Genomic DNA, 23,495 nt, shown 5'->3' with positions numbered 1-23,495 from the left:
CCCTCCTCCGCCGTCCCGCCGCTCTACTTCTGCATGTCACACTGCAGCAGTAGGACGATGGAGGGGTCGGACTTGGCCGCCTCTTTGAACTCTTCCAAGGTGATCTCGTCGTTGTTGTCCTTGTCCATCTTGGAGAAGATCTTGTCCACGCGCTGCTGGGGGGTCAGGCCGTCCTCGTTCATGCGCATCATGATCACGGTGCCCACCATCTTGTAAATAGCCTGTAGAGGGTTAATAAGAAAAGAAAAGAATGTGTTTTTGAGCTCTGCGTTCAGGGTTCCGTTCGTAAAGCGGTATTCCACCCAGACGAGCACCTCGATGATCTCCAGCATCTCCATGCGTGTGATCTTCCCGTCCCCGTCCAGGTCGTACATGTTGAAGGCCCAGTTGAGTTTCTGCTCGAAGCTGCCCCTGGAGGTGATGGACAGGGCGCAGATGAACTCCCTGAAGTCGATGGTCCCGTCGCCGTTCTTGTCGAACGTCCGAAAGGCGTGCTGGGCGAATTTGGAGGCGTCTCCATAAGGGAAAAACTGGAGGGAGAAAAGTGAGAAGACAAAGTCGAGATGAGCGAGGAAAACTGAAAGCAGCTTCAGATCAGGTGTTGTTGACACGATTTCAAGAATATTTGGGGGTCCATTTACAAGACAATGGTGCCAAAAGTGGCGTTTTCACTTGAAACGCTGTCGTGTAAACAGAGTCTTAGAAAACCAGTTAGCCTAACAGCCAATAAAATGTTACATCAAACTTTTACTGTGTCCATTAAACAAAATAAGAACACTTATTTTCATAAGACAGCTACAAATAGCCGTTTCTTCACAGCTTGTTCTGTGCGTCACTACTACGTGACGTCAGTGTTAAAACTTCACTGCAGAAGTGAAGTTCCCAACACCTTCAGAGAGCTCAGGTCACTGCATTTGAATTTGTGTGTAGCAGCCACTGGCGTATTACTGCAGACTGAACCTGCAGATCACAGTGGAGTACAGCGGTGCAGCTTGGAGGACGTCAAGGTCAGCAGCAGAGCATCGCAGCCCTCTGTGAACCTGCTGGCTTTGCTGCACAGACTCAAAAACTGATCGTAAATATAGATCAACGTTTATGAGGAAGATTTATGAATGTTCCATGTTTGGTTTTATAGACATTTGTTTCAGCCGACTCAACATGTGATGGATTCTCAGCAGAAAAGGAGTAGCAAATATCTCTGCATTGTTTGTCCAGTAAAAAATCCTGGAGTCTTCTGATTTCTTTAAATGTTCTGGAAGACTCTGAACAAGGCATCAAAAAGCATTGCTTCCTCTCTATTCCCCAAACACTGATTAAACCTTCATAAGACTCTCGATGTAACAGCTTGTCACGGTTATGAGTCACTTAAGAGGTAGTTCCTTCGTTGTATAACTACAGAAAGTACAAGTGGAACATTTCCTCCTCGAGGCACTGCACAGAATGTGAGAAACAGCTTAACCCTACTTATCATTGCATAATCAGCCACCGTGAAGTCACCTCCGCCGCTTCCTGTCTTAACGACTGCTGAAACTCATCAAGGTACCACAGGTGAAAGAACATAACATGACCTGTTCCAAACATCTCTCATAATATGTTTTTAAAGTGTGGTTATGACAGTGAGCCAGCAGAAATATCCTGTCAACAAGCCAATTTTGTCTTTACACAGTGGATTTACACAAGAAGAGTTCTCTTTAGAAAGTTAACCAATTGCAGATGACTCATTGCCGTGACGTATGTAGAAACTTTTTGACAAAAAGCAAAGCTCTGTTGTACAAGTGTGAAGTAGTTGGCAATCAATACAGAGGTGTTCCTCAAGGTTTTGTCTCTGTACCCCTGCAGTTTCATATCCAAACTCATATGCAACTACGACAGTTTTATTTTAAATATAGATGAACCGATTATACTTTCTTAAAGGCCCTCACCTTGACGTAGAGCTGCTGAAACTCCTCCAGGTTGAGAATGCCAGAAGGACAGTCCTTGAGGAAGCCTTTGTACCACTGCTTGAGCTCCGCCTCGTTGAATTCGGTGTTCTTGGTCAGGTCATCCAGGACCTCCGGAGCCAGCTTGCTGTTGTGTTTCCCCATGATGCCTGGCCTCTCTGGGAAAGAGGACATTGGGGGAAAGACAGGGTGAAAACAACAGACGAGGAAGCGCACAATGAATCAACGCAGCAGACATAATGTGTTGCTGCAACGACACGAGTCTCTTGAGTCCAGAGGCAAGACCAGTGAGGAGGTGGCTTGTTTTGACAGTGTGACTCTGAAAAAAACAGTAAATGTTATTTTAGCAAGGCAAGCAAGACCACAATAATTGAGGACCAGGCCTTCCCTGGTACGCACCAGAGAGCTTCATAAGGAGAATCACAAGGATTCCTTTTCCAAGCATAACTTTGTTTTAATTTCAAGAGAGAGATTTGTCATGAAAAGAAATACAGGGGGGAAAAAAATCAAATTACAGAGTGAGCCTCACTGTAAAACTTTGGTGTAGCAGTTACAGACAAATAGATATATGAAGACAAACCAGGTGTTTCAAATAGATAGAATCTAACTAGCAGAGAAGAAGTTGGACTTTGTATTGCGTGTGGATCGCAACAGTATTGACGACAAGAGCATATAATGTGAAAAAAATGGGAAAGACTGGTTAATGAGCCTTCAAAAGATCGGTTTTATACTGATCGTAACTAAAGGCCTGTTAATATGGCAGTGATTTCAAGTGAATCCTTTAACATGTACATGTTACAGGAGCTGCACCCTCCTCTTGTGCTTATGCTCCTTCCACACCAACATACTGAGTCCGCCAACGTCCTGCGGTGGGCGAACTGATCTCTCACAGTTCAGGCATAACCCTGTACCAGCCAGGACACACACAGGCTGCAGACAAAAATCAGACATTTTGTTCTTGGAAAACAATCATTAGGGATAATCTCGGAGAGCTTCAGACTGTGGCGTACTGATTTTACATCATTTCGCAACGCATCTCGTAGAGCCACGTACCAGACCACTTCGCTCTCCAAGTGAAAGCGGTAGCAGTCGGCGTTGATCCGGAGACCTCGGCGGACTCAGTGTGTCAGCGTGAAGGGGGTATTAGTCTGGTGCCAGCTGTGCGGAAGATTTGACAGGTTGGCGTGGGCGGACCCAAACATCATTGACTGAAGAAGGAACCGTTTAGGAGCGCCAGACAGCTGATTGGCGCAACATCAGCATCAGAGAGCGACTGACGGCCTCATTAAACCCACTGATCAGGAGGAGGGAGAGGGACGGGGAGCGGAGGTGGACTGGTTGGAGAGGTGAGGCCTGTCATTTTTGTGCTGTATCACTGAAGTCAAATAATAGAGCATTGCGCGCGCGCGTGTGTGTGTGTGTGTGTGTGTGCGTCTAACGCCCACCCTTCCATTTGTTCACCTCCCGATTACTTTCCTTCCCACTTGTTTGCTTCCAATTTTGTTTGCTCCAGATTTGTTTAGTGATTGTGCTTTTTTTTTTTTTTTTCTCAGCTCTTTTGTTTTGGTGTGATGCTCAGTTCTGCCGTCTGCCTTTATTTATTTCACTGGTTTTGTTTTTGTATTTGTTATAATCCGCTTGTCTTTGTTATTGTTCTTAAGTTGTTTTGGTTCTTTGTGCTGTATATTTCTTTGTTCTATCTTTTAAGAACATTCTGTAGAACGTTCTAAAGACAGAAAAATAAAATAACTTCATGTAAAACCAATTATTATCTGGTTTTCATGTTGCTTTTCCAGCATCCAGTCAGGGTCATAACGGTATGTCCATTCATTGAAATGGAATAATTACAGCAATAGATAGACATTTAATCGACAGCATTAGCTTTACTGGGTGGGTTGTAGATATAACATATGAGACCGCATGTTATCAAAGACTTGGGTCTCTCTTACCAATGTCCCGATCAGTTCCACCTCATCCCAGCTCTATAATCCCTCCAGTGAATTACCAAGGCGGGAAATCTTCAGCCTCTTTTATCAATTAGGGTTAAAATGGGCAAAGATCACCCTCTGCGAGCTCAGACGCCGACAGCGTCGCTGCGACTCTGTCCATAAAACGGCCCATTACCCACAACACCACACAGCCATTCACATGCCTGATGACCACGGCGGCGCCTCCGCGTCGCCGCGCCTGACTCACGTCTGACAGCGCCCGCCCTCTGACACCGGGACAGCGCCGGCGCTGCCCAATCAGCCACAAATCCCAGCCCTGTCACCTTTTATGGTTAATGAGTCATGTAATCCGAGGCCACAGAACCTTATATCTCTGAAAACTGCACAGATATTCTGGGGTCTGGCATTCCTCGGACAAGTAGAACGGCGTCGCAACAGAACCAACATGTGAGAGGACGAGACGTGGCCGGCACCAATGGGAAACATGCGCTTTTTAAAGCGGCTCTCTTCGGAGATAAAGTGAATATGAAGAACCACAGGGTTAATGCTGCCTGCCAGGCGTCCATCCGTTTGCCGCAGTGCGATCCAAGCAGCCTGACTTCATTAGGTTTTCATTAGCTTCCACTTTTAGCGCCGATGACAAAAGAACTCAGCATGTCGCAGCCATAAAAGAGCAATTCTAAGTGTTCCGCTCGCACAAAGGAGGCTGCATTTAATTTGAGCTGTAACGCAGATGAATCAGCCGAAAAGGTGACGGAAGACTTTTTTAAGTTCAACAACTCCTTTGTGTGTCGTTCCGACTGCTGCAGGACTGAAAGAAGCACTTACTGAAACACAAATAAAGCCTTCCATACATGAACACACACTTTCAGGTGGAAATGCAAAACTTACGGTGTGTTTTGGGGGTCTGTTTACAAGACAGCGGTGCTCAGAATCATTGAAAATGCAAGTTTTTGAAAACGACACAAGTTGGCCGTCTGTCCATTCAAATGTCTGTGTACTCCTCATTGTTAACGTTAATAATATATTCTGTATAATCCACCAACGCCAGCCACTGGCATGACAGGCATATCTATTTCTGTGTGATCAGACATCGTTTTCAAAACATTGACGTGTAAACGTATAACTTTTTAGAAATGAGGACCGAGAAATGACGCATTTTCACTCGAAAAGGAGGACTAGGTTTGCCACAGCCTCTGGCAGCACTTTCACTCACTTTCAATCATTTTCATCTACTCAGAATTTCTCATTGATCTTCACTGAGCTTTTCAGGGACGACCAAAGATTTTGGCTCTAAGGTTGAATAATCTCCATGCTTGCTTTAAGATATTTAATTCGTAAATGTTCTTTCGCTCTTAAAGTTGTGAATTTCTTTCTACAGACATCCAGATAAAAAAATGTAACCACTGCTGAATCATTAACAGTCAGGTCAGGTAGCTCTATGAATCACTGACTGCAAGAGCAACGACAAAACACACACACACACACACACACACCGCGGGGGATGTAACTTTGTTTCTTGCTCCGACTGAGTGAGACGAGATTTTATTCTCAGTTAGGGAAGCAAATGTAGCAGATAATGGAGTTTCTGAAGGAAGACGGATTGAGACTCGAACCAGTTGAGCAAACACAAAAGAAGCAAGCGCCGTCTGACGGGATGAAAAATTAAACCTGAAACCTGTGGCTTCACCGTGATCACTCAGAGTTTTCAGCTCAGGTTTTATAAACACTGCAGGTTTTCTCTTTGTGGCTTGGCTCACATTTCAGATCAGATATGTCTAAAACAGGGTTTCAAACACTGTAAAGGTGATGGTCTCCTGCATGCAAATTGCAGTAAAGATGTGCTTTTTTCATAGACGGGAATACATTAAACAAACTGCTGTGTCGAGGTTCAGTGAAGTGGAAAAGCATCTGTTATTGGCATGCATTGCTTTACATTAGGCCTGAAAACGGCAGTAAAAAAGCATAAAAGTATCAATACTGTACATTAAATACAACTGTGGTGTATTTTGGGTCACTTTAAAGTAAGTAATCAGATTTTATGGTGAAATAAATACAATTATGGCATTTGTATTCCTGTGAAATGTTCAAAATGAGCTCTTGACCTTCAGTTCATCCTTATTTTTCTTGATTGTTTTTTCACGCATTCTTACCTATCTCAGCTCCTGATGCATGATACCCGCTACAATAGCTTCCAGAACCCTGAAACCCACCCGGCAGGCTTGATTTGCACATCTGCGGAGACTTCATAATGGAATTCAAAAAAGGAACATTGAATCAGGTATTCCAATTACCATCAGGCCAATTTCTGAATGACCAATTTCAGGTCGGCCACGATAAAGCCGTATCGGCCCCGCAAATAATCAAATTCCACGGGAAGCCAATTTATACTCTTTAATGCAATCATGGTCGCAACTCCCCGCGGCTAATATTGATAGCTGTATTTCAAAAAACGCCGCAATTTCTTTCACGAGCCCCAACTGCGGGTCGGCGCCTTCGCCGACGGGATCAATCGGCCTGGCAACGCGCTGTTGCTGTGCACGGTGACGTCTTTGACGTTCCATTCACGTCAACGAGGCCCGAGCACATAAACCACACACTCACACACACAACCTGCCAGCATCAACCAGACACAGGCAGAGCGTATTAGCTCCATCACACTCCGACGGCGTCGGACATGCAGACACAAAGTGACATGGAAGTGATCGGGGAGCGGAAAAGGCCGCAGCAAGGAAAAAAAAAAAAAAAAACACAGAGAGGCTGTGAAGAAACCCGAGAGGGAGGGATGACTCAATCTGGACTCACACCTCCGAGGGAGGAAACAAACAGACGTGGAGAGAGAGACGGGGAGTGAAATGTGAAAAGGCGACGGAGAGCGATGGGAGGCGGCAGGCGGATAAGGCCGGCTAGAGAAGGACGTCGGACTTATCGGAACTGAAGGGGCCTTAACGCGTCTTCATTCCAGCTGTCACACTGATACTCAACGCTCGGCTCTCGTCGGGAGGAGCGCGGGGGAGCCGATGTGCGATAGAGTTTGTCCCCCCAGCTCGACGCTGATCGAGCTGATTGGAAGAGGCTGAACGCGATAGAGTCTGAAGGCAGTTTCCTGCAGCTAATGATGACCCTAAACCAGGGGTCTGCATCGTTTATGGGAATATACTGGACGTCTTTGACTCGTTCCAGCAAATAAAACCTGCCTGGAAGCATAAACTATGATCAACTTTCAAACAATAGTTAAAATAGCTGATAAAACTGTTTATCGATGACTGTATAGTCTTATATTTCAAACTGTTTTACCACATTTCAAAACTACTGTTTCTAAGGTGTACAAATGAAAGTTAATAACACAGATACATTTTAGAATGTCTTGACTGCAGCTTCAGTATTTCCCCTGTTTTTTTTCCTCTTTCTTTTAGTGTACTGGCAATTTTTCAATGTCCCATTGTCCAGTTATTGCCATTACAAGACAGGCGGAGCATAAGTACAATGACGCAGACCCAAAAACAAGTTTGTTCTATTGAGCCACTTGTGGCCTCTGCACTAAACATATCCATATCTTACAATATAATCTGTTGTGATATCATAACACTTCTTTAAACCACGGTTTTCTGTTTATCTAAGCCTTCAACCTTGAGTTAGCCACAGGATAATCTACAAGTCGACACTCCAATTTCTTCAGCCCCTCTCACTAAATTACAAGACTTTGCTGGCGTCTTCAAGCCCACGATAAGTAGCTGGTTGTTCCAGTGGCTGATTTTCATCAGTGAACTAGATAACACAAAATACAAGAATAATGTGTGGATGTATATGGCTTCCAACAAAAAGATGACAAGATAATACACACTGGAGTTAAATACTGTAACTAAGAGGTGTCAAACTTATTTTAGTTCAGGGGCCACATACAGCTCAGTGAAATGTCCAAAAAACCTTTCTCTATCTGCTGCATTCTGCATGTTTTTACAAACTCACCCTGACAGCATGGCTTTGAGGTTAGTTTAACTGCAATCAGGAAGCTAGCTTTAAAGGCAGCGTCACGATGTCTCAGGTCAGATCTCAGTGGTGTGTTGTGTCTGCTGACAAATTTTTTGAAATATTTGAAATTTTTACCATTTGCTTCAAAGAATGACTTGTTGGTCGATTTTGGCCCACAGGCCTTATGTTTGACATCTCTGCTGTAACCCAACAAATCCAAATTATCGAGGCACTAACTTAAAATGATTTGATGCCTCTATAAAAAAAAGTTCCTACATCGCAGTTACTGCAGACCTGAGACCTAGAAGAAGTCAAGTATGATTAGTTTATCGACTTGAACTACTGGAAAATTAGATATTTAGATAAAATACGATCAAAGCATTTCAAGAAGTCAGATCTGACAGATGAGTCAACAAAACAAATCATGCAGCATCATTTCATGAAAATCAATCGGATTTCCAATCACGACGAAAGTCACAGTGAGGATCTGACTGTAAACCCTCCTGTCAACATGACAAGTAAATAAAACCGCACTTGTAATGACAGTAAATACTTCCTATATTCTTGACACCAGAGTAGCCAAACGTTTGGGCAACAATTGATTACATTTTCTTGGCATAATGTGACAAAACACATCAGTGATCATATGATAGTCAAGCACTTACATGTGCGTGACTCTGTATATATATTGTACATTTTGATTTAGCAATAATAAATTTGCAATATTGTGCAGCCCAAATTCTTTACAAAAACAATTTCTCTGAATGAAAATGTCTTATCAGGCTCAATCTTGCACCTTCAACATCTTTTAGAACCTTTAACAATCCCTCTGCCCAGTTTTCTGCAATTTCTGACACCTTGAGCTCAAACCATTTCTTTCTGTGCTCATGTGAAGAACAGCTACTTTTCAAAAGGCTGAGGCAATTCCTCCATGTCTGGAACGTCTCTGAGCAAGGCCCAGGTGTAGGAGGGACTGAAGAGGTCACCGACTCAATCCTGCTCCGCTTCTAATACCGAGCGCTACATTTCCCCGAAGACCCGAAACATCTTCAGGCGATCTGAGAAGAAAGACTGGGCAGAAGGAGGGGGAACATTCGGAGAGACGCTCGAAGGGTCACGAACTCAGCCGGTCAGCAGCGATCAGGCACACAATGAAATAAAAGCCTGGGAAGTGGCGAAGTTCTTCGCGACTCCCCGAGGTCCAGATGAAGGCGATAAAAGGTGACGCTCAGGACGTTTAATCCAACAGTCCTGCAATGATTCCATTAACTTAAAATGAAATGGAACAGTTCATTAAATGTTTCCAGATATAAAGCAAAGATTATACAGAGAATGAAAAAAGAGAAAAAAAAATTGCACAATTTTTTAGCTATAAATGTTATTTAATTTTTTTAGCTTCATGTGGTATCAATCAAGTAAATAAGTAAAAAAAATTCGATAACACACACTAGTTGGTTTTTCACCAACAAACAACGACACTCAAGACTTTTTTTTTTTTACCAAACACCTGAGCAAGGAATAAAGGTTTAAAATAATGCGGTGTGTGGTGATTTCAAGCTGTAATTTATTTTGACTTTCAGCATGATTCCAGGATTTTTCTCTCACGTAATCTTCTATTCTTATAGATGAAGAGAAGTCCGGCTATTTTTTTTTTCTTGCTTTTTTGTTTCATTAAAGTTTCGTTTTGAAAATGATGTCCAGTCGAAGCAGAAACACAAAAAGCGGTGTGGTTAGCATGCTCAAGCTATGGTTTGTTTTAGTAATGAAACCAGCTTTAATAATGGCGAGGACATTCGTATGCTATTATAGTGAGCGTCAACACTGTCATTGTTCAACTGCCTACGCTTGTGCGTTTTACAATATTTCCGTGGAGATGATGTTGGAAAATGTTCACAAAGTTGTGTTTTCCCTCCATTTCCACAAAGACAGTATGTGAGCATTTTTTTATGCTTTACCACCTTTCTACAAACACAGAGGGACCGTTTTCACAAATTTATATTTTCCCATCTAAACGGGAATAGCATCAGAGTGTTTTCAAAAACGCCCACCTTTGGAGCTGTTTTTCAAAAGTTGCACTTTCAGTGATTCCATCGACTTGCAAATGGACATCTATGAAGTAATAAAAGTTTCAAAAGAAAACGGTGCCTAAAACTATCGACCAGTCTGTGTTACTGAGCTGTTTTCCCTCCAAAAGATGTCCGACGCCGTCACTTCAGGGGAAACAAACTGGAGTTTTATCTGGTCCGCTCCTACACACTCAGTCCAGAGGAGGAAATGCGTTATTGTCCCAGTGACTGAAAATGATTAGCTGGCAGAAGCCGCAACTGAGGTGGAAAATGAGCAAAAACTGACAACCTCCATCCCCCACTGCAGTGTGTGTGCTGCATGTGTGTGTGTTAGCTGTGGCAATAACCTTTGTGCGAGTGGAAAAAGTACAATGAAGCGTAGCAGCAACCGGGGAACAATCGATAGAGCACCAGTCCAATACCAGCTGCGACGGACACTGTGGAGCCTGTGAGAGTTCAAAAGGAGGAGAAATCTGTGGAGAGCTGGACGACCAGCTTCCTGTGAATGGAAGGAAAAAAAAAACAAACTTGGAACAGTCTTTTTGGTAGCTCGAAACAAAAGACGGAGCAATATGTCGCCTTGACAACAGCTGCCCGGCCCGCTGCCAGGAAAACGGCGGTCCGGCAGGGAACTCTAGGCCAATCGAAACGGGCCCTCTGCCGATCGGCTGACTGACAGAACTGCTTGATGTGGGGGTTTCGCCGAAAATCTGACTGCCGGCCAGTGTCTTCCACGTCCCACACAATGCTGCGATCGGAGAGCTGCTCAGTGAAGGGCTGACAGGAGGAATGGCGGCTTCCACACGCAGCGCTCATTCAGGCTTTTACAGATTGATGCAGTCTGTCATTCACTTCCTGTTGACTAAACCTAAATTTGAATTCAGGAAGGTACTCGTGCTCTCTCCGCACCATCACTTCCACGCCGTAGTGCTTCAGTAAGGTACTTCAGAACAAAAGAAGCAAACATTAATCGTACACTTTTACAACTGGAAAAAGCTGATGGTAAATGAAGGAAAATGTCTTTTTGTGAAAGTTCACATCATTTTCCTCTACTTGTTTCTCAGTTTATAAAGTAGCATCTTGCTAACACTTCTGAAAATCTTTCTATTAAATGCTTAAAGATTTTTTTTTGCCATATTTGGAGACATGTCTTTAGACATTTTGGAAAATATTGTGCCAACAACAACGGAGCAAACCCAGGTAAACAGCTAAATCCTCCTCACTCCTGCATTTTAGTATTATTCAGATTCTCGGTGGTTTCTTATATTTCTTTTCTTCGTGATCAGAGATTGTGCCTCGTTCCTTCTCTTGTTTTCTGACACTGCGTCTCCATTCGAAGGCCGAATCCTTGGCGGGACGTGACCTCCTCTGTCTGGAGGACGAGTCGTCTGAAGGCTGGACGGTCTGCAGGGTACAGCTAATGAGATCAGACGGTCCACGGGGCATTTCCCGCTCCGCCGGCGGCATTGAGAGGCGGCGCGCCGGCTGCCCGGCAGCGTCAGGCCCATAAAACAAGGAAACACGAACAAAACAGTTCATTTTGTGTCAAATGTTCACCATTTTCACTTGAACACCTCGTGTAAATGGAGCCTGAGACCATTTTTTTTTAAGTTCCAGGTGGAGAAATGACCAGTATTACGTGGGAAACTCAACAGGAAACCAATAAAGCATTGATTTGTGGTCTAATCGATTAGAAATCTGCTGGTGTTTTCAATCAGTTAATCAATCAGTCAATGTTAATGTGACAGCACTTTTCACACAACAAAAAGCAGCCCAGAGTACTTTTTATGTTCAAAAACAAATGTATCCACACAGACCAGGTCTCAAACTCCACCTGGACCACCTCCACCAACCTCCATCCCTCTGTAAGAATAAGAACTGCTAGACACTTGAAATGGCTCATCCGAGGAAACAGCGCTGGCAGAATTAATAAGTGCTATTAAAAAATGCTTTTATAGACCTGCATTTGTCTGAATTTGAGTTTCACTATCCTGCTGGATTCAGTTTTTCACTACATTTTATTCTTGGTCCAGACTTATTGGCTCTATGTATGATGAAGTTAGAACGGGGGGGGTCAAACACATTTTAGTGAAGAGGTCAAATGAAGCCAAATTGTGTCATTAGTGGAAGAAACTGGTAATATAGCCCCTTAATAACCTTAAAATTTGAACTTTATTTTCTCTATTTTCGTAAAACCAAACAATTACAACCAAAAATGATGACAATCTCAACACAAAAGCATTTTGAATGAAACCCTGACACCCCCGGATGAGACACTTTGTCTTCAACCTCCATGTTTTATTCCTCAGACAAAACACTGAACCCTACGATTCTCCCAGTGGTGGAGCCGCTTTCACGTGGCGGCCGTCCCTATTGGTGTGCTACATGTATGTACAGGCAATTTTCCAATCAATGAGGACTATTTCTATACTCATTTTAATGACATATGATGGAATACTCTCCCGTCCTCTGATATGTGCTGCATTGCCAGGTTCCTTACTTCACACTCAGCGTCGGCGCTCTGAGTAAAAAATAAAAGTGGTTGTTATAATAATTGCATGTTTGAACCTGACAGCGATCGATGAGTGCCGCTGAATATGGACGGTTATGCAAGCGCCCGCGGAGTTATGCAAAAGTGTGTCGGTGTCGAGGTGTCGCTCCTCATCGCCGCGGTCTCCGTATTATTTGAATCCCTCTGATTAGCGGAGCGGCAGCGATGGCATCGCTATAGAAACGCTGCTCACCTCAGATGCTAATTCGAGAGCGGGCAGCCAGGAGAGGATGATGGGAGGGAGAGGGGTGGCGGAGGGGGGGGGGCGTTGGTCTACGTGTCCGTGCCCCTCCGTGAGTCTGTCGTCGCGCTGACCTTTGACCCCCACATCTCAACAACATCACTGCTTTGATTTCCTGGCCGCCGAAGCTCCTGCTCACTTTCTGGAGACTGGGTGAGTCACGTCTGAGTGCCGCACTAATTGTCGACTATTGTTCCTGTCTGTGGCGCACGCACACACACACACACACACACACACACACACACACACACACACACACACACACACACACACCTTTGCACATTACATAAGCTCCAGTGGAGAGCTGTTTGGTTGTAATGCTCAGGTGTTCTAGCACCTGACAAAAACTGTCTCCTGAGTAAATACAAATATACCCACATCCCAAAGGTACACACACACACACACACACACACACACACACACACACACACACACACACACACACACTAGAAACTGTTTCGTCACTTTCACCCTGTTGTCCAAACACTAACATCGTTGAGACAATGAGGATGAGTTGTGGTTTCACGACGGCGAAAACGAGTGAAGACGAAAAACTCTCATTGTGTTTTGGGCGTCTGTCTTCACAGAAATGGCACTTGGAGCCTCTGAAAAGCTTTTGAAAGTGGCTCCAGCAGAGGAACTTTCTGAAAACGCTCGGCCTCAGCCACAAGCAGATGCAAGAGTGCTTCTTGGTGCACCACTGCCAAGGTAAAGAGTTCTGCACATGTTCAGTAGATCTTGACAATAATGACGTTCACATGCAGTTGGTGTTCTATGGAGACTTGGGGGTTTTCAATCTTGGAAGCTGAAATTGCGTCCCATCTAGTGATGATCAAGTGCAAACGAATCGTTCAAAGCCCGTAAGTCATTTTACTGACCAGCAAGTCTAAACCAGCAGTTTACTGCTCTGAGCTCCGAGCTCTGGTTAACTGTAGAGGTTTTAAATGGAATGTTTTCCTTCTTGAAATTCTGCATATTCAGACCAGTTCTGTCCTTTCAGACTCATCATGGCTCAAGCGCTCCTCGCTATGACCTAGACCCTCACAGCAGACCCCTGTTTTCACCAGTAAGCTAATAGATGCAGAAGTACATTTGCAATCGGAGCCTCTCGACGTGTGAGTGCTCATCACACGTTCAGCGGTTTCAAGTGAGCTTCGCCAAAGGGGGAAAGTGTGTGTGGACTTTCTATTTTCTGGTGCCAAAAATCAGCATGAGACAAGCAGAGTCATTTTTTCAGACTCCGCACGAGTCCGACTCAAGGTCACCGACACAAAAACACACATTCCCAAATGTGAAAACAAACAAAAGAATCTGCTCTGCTACAGATCTGTGGCACTTTGTCTTCATTATGGTGTTCTGGCTACAAATAGACAAATCACAGTTTGAAACATGTTTCATCACATAAATTTTGGAGTCAACGTGGATTTTGATTATTTTTTTTATTGAGAAAATATGCATCATATTAAATATTATTGAATTTCTCTTTTTTTAAACCAAATCATCCACTGGTGTAATTATATTATGCAGAAGTAGATTTCTTCTCAAAACCATTGAAAATGCGTTATCCAAGTATTCAATATAGATATTTAAATTGGTTCACACGTTTCATTTTGCCCTGTATAAGAATATAAACATGTAGTATTATTCAAGTTAGGTTACACAGTTAGAAGTTGTTTTTTAAAATACTTAGAAAAGTCTTGCAGTTGAAGAAAAATCTCTATGAAACTCGATACAAAAAACCCAGAATCATATGTATTTATGTCATCATTTCATTTCTTGTATTTCTATCACCAACACATTTCATAACTCCTGCAAATCATAATAATTTGACAAGTTACATATGTTCAAAATAGGACTTATCAAGTCAGATGTGTGTGTGGGGGGGGTTCACCATCATGATCTCAGGTCAAAGCAGAAATTCGATTGACTAACCTCCAAGTCCACCAGTCTCCAACATTTCATCAAACCTTTTAAACACTGTGCAAGATTGCAACTTTTTAAAATTTCCATTTATATTTGTACATCCACACAAAATAAACGAGCTTATTTTCTAACAATTCAGACCCAAAAGAGAATTCTCTTTTTGTTTTCTATAAAAATGGAGCTTTGGTGTTGCGGACTTGCTTGATTTCTAGCATTTTCCACCATAAAGCACTTGAAAGAAGTTCCCGTAGTTCATACCAAACACTCACAAATAACCGAACTACGGTCCCGTTTGATAATGGAATAATTAAAGTGATCAAAGGAAAAGGTTATGAAGTATTACAACGGCCACAAAAATCATTAAAGAGTGTCAAACATAATGATTTGGCAAAGCTACAGTAAGTGTCCACTGGCTAACGCTAAACACGTTCATCATGCAAATTCATGGAAATGTAGTTTTCTTGGTTGGTTTATCAAACAACATATTGATAAATTGTAGATTTTTAAGTGAATAATTGATTTATTCACTTCCACAGTTGGATATTTTACATCAAACCGCTTGCTAGCCAGGTGTGCTAGCACTGTTAGCTTGTCTTGATTTCCTGACTCAATAATGTCTTTTTGAGAAGAAATGGCTAAAAACAGACAGAAAACACCAACCAGTGGTTAATGAATGTTGATTTCATTTGTTTCACAAAAAAATGATGTAGCTTTAAGTGAAGTTTGAAATAATAAGACAAATAAGAATCTGAATCCACTGAATCATGTATGAAATTATTTTCTTAATAACTTTTTCCTAAACTTGATTTTTCAAAGAAACTTTGTAGGACTCTTCTAATTTCACAGCAGATAAAACAATAATTGCAAATGTTTAGGGTTATTTTTTCTCATTTGTGCACACAAGGGGGGGGCAGGGGCAAGAGAAATCGAACTGATGGCTAAATCAATGAGCTGCATACAGTTTCAGAATGACATACAATTAGTCAAACAAAAAAACCCCCAAAAGATCAATATGTGATAGTTAGTGTGGCTGCCATAAGTGAATCAATGTATAGGAAGCAGACGGGCTGCTATAGAGGCAGGAAACACCCTGACAGGCTGAGTCAGGAACAGTGAACAAGTGTTCACACTCACATCCCGAAGAGGAAGCCCTCTCATCTATTCAAACAAATCCCTCCACAAACCCAACCTCTCTCCATCAAACCACATCATCTTACTGTGTCCTTCATCTACCAATGGTTTGATGAATCCTTGGCAAACTCTGGAAATTTAATGACATTCGCAGTCTGTTTGGAAAAGTCATTACATGTTATGAGTCCACGTGAGCTGGAGATGCCACTCACTGTCCACCTAGAGGAGAATTGCTAACACAGCTAAGTGCTAATTAATGTGAAATATAGGGTTGTTCTGTTTCAGAGAAAATGTGGGAGAACTGGGGGCTCCCAAACGCTGAGACAAGGTTTCTTTGAATATGACGAAAAGACCAGTGTTCTTGAGTTTTAAGTCACAATTTGGACAAACTTACAAACAACTTATTCAAGAATTTCATGATCATTCATGCAAGAGATGGTAATAGTACTGCAGTCAAGACCATCTAACCCAAGACTGAGTCAAGATCAAGACCAGAGAACCAAGACAAGACCAAGACTTTAGGGGCTCCAGACCCAGATCCAGAAAGACCACTCTAGAGAACTCCAACAATAATATTAAAGGGGCTTTTTATATGTGTTTCGGTGTTTGTCAAATTAACAGTGCTCTTGTCTTTGTCACGTTTCCTTAATTAGTCATTTGTGCAATTTTGGTGAATTAATCATGAAAACTTTCAGACTTAGAAAATTGACTATACCGATAGAGCATCAGCATACAGCTCGTTACTCAGGAGTTACCAAGTGAAGGATTCCAATATATTGACACAGTATTGATAGTTTATCCCATTTTAGAAAGCTCAGATTATCAAGAAAACACCATATTAGCTATATTTTTCAAAAAGATTTGCTAAGTCTTTCTCATTCATGGTCACCGGCAGTCCAGTAGTACTTAATTCTGTCAGAACATTCAGTTTAAATTATTACATTGCTGTTTGGTTTGTGTTCATACCTTTGTTTTCCACTCTTGCCTAAAGGCAGCACTAATAGAGCGTCGAGTTTCTATTACCAGTGAGCATCATAACCCTGGGCTTAATGTCGAGTAGTCAAAGCAAGGATTCTGGTTTTTCTCTACTACATCTTTCTGCTTTACTGAGTCTAAAATATTTGAATTTTTTGTGCCACACGTCAGGGACCTGGCGTCAGGCAGAGAGAGTCAAACACAGAATGGAAGCAGTGGCGTAATGACCAGCTGGGATACCGGGATAAATCTCCCAACCCCCGGTGGGCGGTACCAAAATGCTAAAAGTCCTTCTTTTGTAAAACAATCTTCAGTCAAGTGGTTGAAAACTGAAGTATTGATCTCTGTGCATTAATAATTGTGTTGACTGTAGCTAGAAGACCAGTTTTCACACTGTACGTGAATTTAAGAGCTAGTTTGTTGACTCAACAACTTCTGAAGCGTCTCCATATACGAGGGGGGACCCAAAAGTTTCCGGACTGATTCTATTAATAAAAAAATACAATGAATTTCCGACTTTGGCCGCTAGATGTCGCTACAGGATAGCCTCATGCATAACTGTGCCAGGTTTGGTCTTCCCCCGTGATGCGGTCAGCTGACAATCACTGTTTATGTTGACAGAGTGACACCCCGCTCTTCGATTTTTCAAGATGGCGGATATCCACGGATATGCGCTCTGTCAAAACATTTTGTTTTTTATTGGGAAAACAGCGGCAGAAACACTCACCATGTTGCAGACATTCTTTAAGAAGGATTCTTAGGGTGTCTGAGTGGTTTGGGCCCTTTAAGAGCGATCAGATTACATCGCGAAGACCAGGCACGCAGAGGACAACAATCCACTTCCAGAACAGAGGAAAACGTCACAAAAACTGAAGAAGACGTCCTGGTAGATCCACGCAGGACTTTTGATGGCATTGCAGATCTGATGGGAGTGTTGTGGAGATCCAGACAGATGATCCTCAGGCGGTTATTAGAAGCAGGGAGACGAAGGCACCCGGAAATGGCCGCATCGTAGCTGACAGCAGACCACAGGATGCCCCGTTACGCACAGAAATAGCACCAAATGTTGTGCGTAAAGCATATTTTTGGACTAAAACCGCGACCAGCCAGCCTCCCCACCGCCATATTCACCTGATCTGGCCCCAGACGACTGCTTTTTGTTGTCAAAGGTGAAACTGGAGCGGCAGCGGAAAGGTAAGACAGGCATACAGGCGGGGGAGGGAAAATAGAAGTTCTATCTTTCCGGCACAGTTACGCACGGTCATGGCGACTCTTCTGAACAGTGAAAATCTCGGGTGCAGCGTTGTATTCAAGCCAAAGGAGAGTATTTTGAAGGTGACAGTTTCAAATAATTGCGAAGATTAAAAAATAAAAAGTTATAACTACAGTCCGGGAACTTTTGGGTCCACCCTCGTACAAATGCAGCAATATGTTGTTAGCTAATTAATGATTACTGATTGATTGTTGGTGACCTTCAGTTCAATTCATAATGAAATAACCAGAGAGGAAGAGGTGTTGAAAATGCAACTTAATGAAAACAGCGGTCAAAGTGGAACTTCTTGAAGATACTCCGACTCCGTCTACATGTGAATGGAGGAAACGATTACTTTTCTAAAACAGCACCGTAGTGAATAGTTCTTCTGTGCATGTCTGAACAGATGGACAGTAGCGACAATGGCAGCCACCAGAGTCTCATGACGATTTTTGAAGTAAAAAAAAAAAAAAAGATTTAAAAATGAGAAAACAAAAAATCCCGATACTTATGTGACTCAATTTTTTTCCCCACCGTTAAGGTGTATTAGAGATTTCATCACAAAAACAACCGACAGCGCCAACTTGTGGCCTGGCCCTCTAGCTACCTTGTTTTCAGCACATTGCCGCGTGAAACTCAAAAAACGGCGCATTGTCCCTTGAAACGTGGGGTAACCGAGGCCTGAGTTATAGGTTTGGTTAAGAAAAGAAAAAATCCATAGTGGTTCACGCATCAGCAGCTCACAGATGGGTTTCTCAGCGCAGTCGGCTGGTGTGTGTTACCTCGTCCTTTGTACTACATGGTACCTGTCAAGCCACTGGAGGACACCATGTCAATGACTTCCATTGATCACGAGGGGGGATTCATTAGTTATCCACCGCCGAGGCCAAACTCCTTCACTCAACATTGCTTTGTTGTTGCTCAGCCACTATCAGTCAGACCGTACGCGCTCTCTCTCCTCCACACACACACACACACACATACATCATTATATTCCAACATCTGTCTCCCTGTGTAATAAAGTGTGTGACAGGAGCCAACAAATCAATCAGTCCAGAGACGTACGCATATCTCAGGCTGCTCTGAGCCGCCGGTAGCGTCCTCGCCAAGCCCGCTGATGCATGAGACGCTCGCACGGTGTCCCTTACAACAAAATGGAAGTGATACAGGGGCAGAGCGGGGTGAGAGCCGCTCTCAAAGCATCATTCATCCGACACAAAAAGAGAGAGAGCGGGGAAGAAAAAGAGGCCACCGGAAAAACAAAGGCCACATGCACAGACGCATACAGGAAATTGTAGCGCACCATGTTGCTCCAAGCTGATATTATTGCACTGCGCTGCACGTGGATCAATAGGTCTTTCCAGAGCAGAGGATGTACAGTAGCTATAATAATGTGTTTTCCTATCTGCTGTGTTGGGCCGCAGCTACTTTCCGCCCACCGATAACAGAGGAGGTGTGACGGCGTCGATCGCCGCTGCAGAGATCAAGCTTTCGTTTTGGCAGCAGTCTGTTACTTCACACTAAGAGAGGGGGGGGGAACGTTCCTGAAGTTAATGTCCTCAACAAGAGCGACTGTTTGGATCACTCTGGAGAGGATTTCCACGAATAAAACAGGAAGATCTACTGTTTTTAAGATGACATCGAAATGGAAAAACCAACACAAACTCATCGTTCTCAGTGAGATGACCTTAAACATTAAAGTCCTGTTCACACGACAAGGTTTTCAAGTGAAAATGCAAAATAAAAAGTGTTTCAGATCCTCAGAAAATGAAAGAAGGAATTGCAGAATTTGACTGTAAAAATTGAATGAACCTCAATTTTAAAATTTAAAAAGACAAGTGAGATCACTTAAGAAACTTTTGGAACCTGAGAGAGCAGATGATGCAATGCAATGACAGCTAAAAGTCTTTTCAAAGTAAAGGCTTACAATCCAAAGCCAAAGCATGTCCAAACTGTACAAAACTCTGTTTGCTCAAGCTTGGAAATTTCAACATCAAGATTCGTTATTCTCACAGCATTAGTCGCCGTGTCGTTCCACCTCCCTATTTATATCCATTTAACAGTTCTGATCTATTAACAAAAATGAATTTATGAACACAAATTTAGGAAGAATTTTTATCAGACTTTTTGTTCAACCCCTATAAAATCCCATAGAAATGAGGGATGCTACTTTACTGAATCCATTTTGATAAATACAGTCCTACCTCCATTGTCCAGACAGTGTTTGGCAGACGCACTTTCTCCTGCGTCTGGATCATGAACATGATGGTAACACAGCACGCTGTGAATCAAACTTATGTTTAGTAGCTATGTACAACTCAGTCACATTACAACAGGGTTCTCCAAACACCGTGATCATTTGGTACCGAGTTGCAAAGAAAGGAATTTTTTTTTTTTTTTAAAGTACATTAATGTTTCTGTTGGTACACATTGAGTTTTATTTTGGAAAGTGCTTCACTTCAGTCAATGCTTCTTTCCCTCCATTCTTATCATTAAGGGCTTTTCTTATGACATCCTGCCAATCCACAGAAACAAATTATGTTAAAGAAAAAAAGTCATTGTTATTAAATGCTGAAAGCTAGTTCTGTTGATTTCTGGATTTCCTTGCGGAAGTTAGCGGCTAGTTTGCTAAGTTTACAGCCGTGCTAGGGGGGCTAACAGGTGTGATGTTTGAGACTGATTAAAGCGCATACCGGTGGATTAAAAGTTTTAAAGGCCGTTGGTTGGCGGTGTGGATAAGAGCAAAATATGCAACTAGAATTTCCTAACCACTGAGGTAAACTTTGTTTTCTCCAGGCACCAACCTCCGCTCATAAAACATGAAGATAATGCGGAAGTGCAAAAAAGCTGTAATTCCGGAGAAATTCCAGCAGGGGGGGATGATGCTGGTTTCAAAAAGAGCCCAAGTCCCATTGGAACCCATTCAAAAATGCGAATTTTCAGAGTGCAAATAAACATATAAAGCGCCCGGTTTCAGAACATATTTTGGCCTCTATCACTAGTTTCTATAACCATGTTGGCTTCACCAAACTCTGATTTTCACATAAATCATCTGATTTAATTTTGTATTACGAGTTAAAGTTTTGCATAAATCGCCCTATCACAGCGCCTCCTCTGTCCACGTGATGCGGTCACGTGACGGGCGGGACCAATCACATTTACATCCGGTTTCAAATATTCAATGTGGAGACGTCCTGCTGGACTCGCTTGTAGTCTTCAGAACGGCGGTTGGGAACTCTATGGGTGACGTCACGAAAGGTCTGTCCATTTATTTACTGTCTATGGTTTTCACCTAAGTGCTAAACATGTTGCTGCAAGCTAACATTAAAGTTATTCCTATTTTAATATATTAATACACAAAATTGTTGACATTAGCCATATTAAATTCGGGTCTAATTGATTAACGTGTGGATTTTCAATTAAATAATGTGATTAATAAATTAGATGCTGGTAATTAATTAGACTTTTTCCAAGTCGAGTGTCACTACTAATGAAAACCTTATTAATTAAACAACAATTTTAAGGAGATTGTAACCTCAGTGGTGACAAAAATAGGTCTGAATATCCTGGAGGGAAGAACCGGCATAATCAGGCTCTTCTGTTCAAGATGAATTTTGAATAAAATGTGAAAAACAAACTTTAAATAGGATAAAATGAAAACAGCAAGCCTTATATTGTGGAAAAAGTAGCAAATAATGACATATTTTTTGAGAAAAGCAAAGAATTAGTGTAAAGTAAGTGTTCTGTGAACTAAATCTGCCTCTAAAATGTCTTCGTATGGAGAATTGAGCAGGTTTTTATAGTTAGCCTGGACTGACCTTTAATATGTATCATGCTGTGTTTACATAATGGGAGCTGTGACTCATTGGGCTTCACTGGAGGTACCAAATGCAAAAGATGTCTGAATGATAAAGTGTAAGAGCTGTGGGGCTTTATGGGAGCCTGTTTGTGGCACAGCTCCCTCCTGAGATGTTCGAGACACTTGAGACGACCTGACAATTACCCGCAGCCCACTGAGGGGGTGAGAGTGCGGCGGCGGCGCTGCAAGGAAAGCAACAAACACAGATAGGAGCCTAGAGGTGACCGAGCGGTGAACTCTCAGGGAAGGAGCCGCCGCCGCGACCACCTGTCAGATCTGAGAGAGACTGGCCATTTCCCGCCTCTTCGAGTGGATCAATGAGCTTGTAAATCTGGACGTGACGCCGCGGCTCATCCCCGACGACGGCTCGGCGTCGCCCACAGGCCGCCCGCTCATCGGCGCTATTGATCGCGTTGGGTTCCCGGTGGCATCCAGCCGCACTGGATTATGCAGATGGACCCAAACCAAAACCAGCAGTCCTCCTCCTCCTCCTTCGCCGCCTCCTCCTCCTCCTCCTCCTCCTCCTCCTCCTGCTGCACTCACACAGGTCAACCAGGAATGACTTTGAAGGCGACAGCGGCATCGAGTCCTGCCCCTGTCTCGAGGTGAGGGCTACCACCGGCGCTCAGTGAGTCCAGTTGTGCGCCAACGCAGGCGGCTTGCATTTTATTTCCCTCATCCTGTAATTGCTCCAAAAGCATGAAGGGCATTTTTAGCTCTGACCCCCTCCGCCAACCACCACCACCACCACCACCACCACCACCTGCACCTCCACCTCCCACCTTGCAGGCTGCGTTTCCACATCCCTGCAGGACGATAAGCCACCACAGGTAACCCATGCAGGGGGGAACTTCAGATTGTCCTTGAGGGAAGCGCCGAAGCCTCCTCATCTTCCTCAGCAGGACACTCCACGACTACTAAAACACGCACTAGAGCCGTCACACTGACCGGGCTCTGAGTTGGATTCCCCCCCTCTTTTAATGCAGGGAAAAAGGGAAAGAAAAAAAACCCTCCTCAATCATTGTTTCGGTTGAGTTAAGAATTAAGCCACACATCTGACTCATTCCCCAACACACACACACATACACACACTAGTACACATTAACACACTGTTTACATGCCCTTCACTTACCCCTGTAATGTTTGGCAGAAGAATTAAGCTCCCTCAAGCTGGAAAAACAAGGCTTATCTGTTTCTCTGGCTTCCCAGGTTATTTATCAGCAGTGTTTCTCCCACAAACAGGTGAAAATAAAAAAAAAAAGACAAAGCCACCTCGGTAACTACTCACCTCTCTCTCTCTGTGGAAGAAGATGAATGAAGCGCTGCGTCTCCCCTGCCAACACATTAGCATAGGACACGCCCACCGAGCGTGGCGATTGGTCCGCGGGGCGGTCGAAGGCGGGCTCTCCTCCTCTGATTGGACAGACTGGGGTGTCAATCAAAGAGCCCCGCCCCCAAGCTCGCTCTAAAGGGAGATAGAGAGAAGGAGGAGGAGGAGGAGGAGAGCAGCAAATGGAAACCAACAGCAGTAAAACACCAAATGAAAGTCTTTTAATTTTTTTTTTTAATCCAGATATAAGACAGTTTGAGGGGTTTTTTTTTCCAAAGGTGTGAACATTCTCACTCACTCTCGCAT

General features: G+C 43.2%; 1 protein-coding gene across 1 annotated transcript; it reads right to left on the bottom strand.

The window, feature by feature from the left end:
* Window positions 1-23,137, bottom strand: LOC115409272 (hippocalcin-like protein 4). The gene is made up of 4 exons (XM_030120374.1): window positions 22,992-23,137; window positions 1,923-2,098; window positions 315-530; window positions 1-221 (listed from the first exon to the last, which is right to left on the bottom strand). The coding sequence occupies exons 2-4, from the start codon at window positions 2,082-2,084 to the stop codon at window positions 24-26; spliced, it is 576 nt and encodes a 191-aa protein (XP_029976234.1). The 5' UTR covers window positions 2,085-2,098; window positions 22,992-23,137; the 3' UTR covers window positions 1-23.
* Between the last annotated feature and the right edge of the window lie 358 nt (window positions 23,138-23,495).

Source organism: Salarias fasciatus, chromosome 22 (genome assembly GCF_902148845.1).
Source record: "Salarias fasciatus chromosome 22, fSalaFa1.1, whole genome shotgun sequence".
Lineage (NCBI taxonomy): Eukaryota > Metazoa > Chordata > Actinopteri > Blenniiformes > Blenniidae > Salarias > Salarias fasciatus.
The sequence above is the reverse complement of the archived record's forward strand: the minus strand, read 5'-3'. Positions and strand labels throughout refer to the sequence as shown.

What these genes read in the sequence shown, in the direction of transcription:
- LOC115409272 (XM_030120374.1), bottom strand. Translation starts at nt 2,084, where the DNA reads ATGGGGAAACACAACAGCAAGCTGGCTCCGGAGGTCCTGGATGACCTG. An exon ending in TTCAGCAGCTCTACGTCAAG is followed by an intron (nt 531 to 1,922) that starts GTGAGGGCCTTT and finishes TTCTCCCTCCAG; the next exon opens with TTTTTCCCTTATGGAGACGC. An exon ending in AGATGCTGGAGATCATCGAG is followed by an intron (nt 222 to 314) that starts GTGCTCGTCTGG and finishes AACCCTCTACAG; the next exon opens with GCTATTTACAAGATGGTGGG.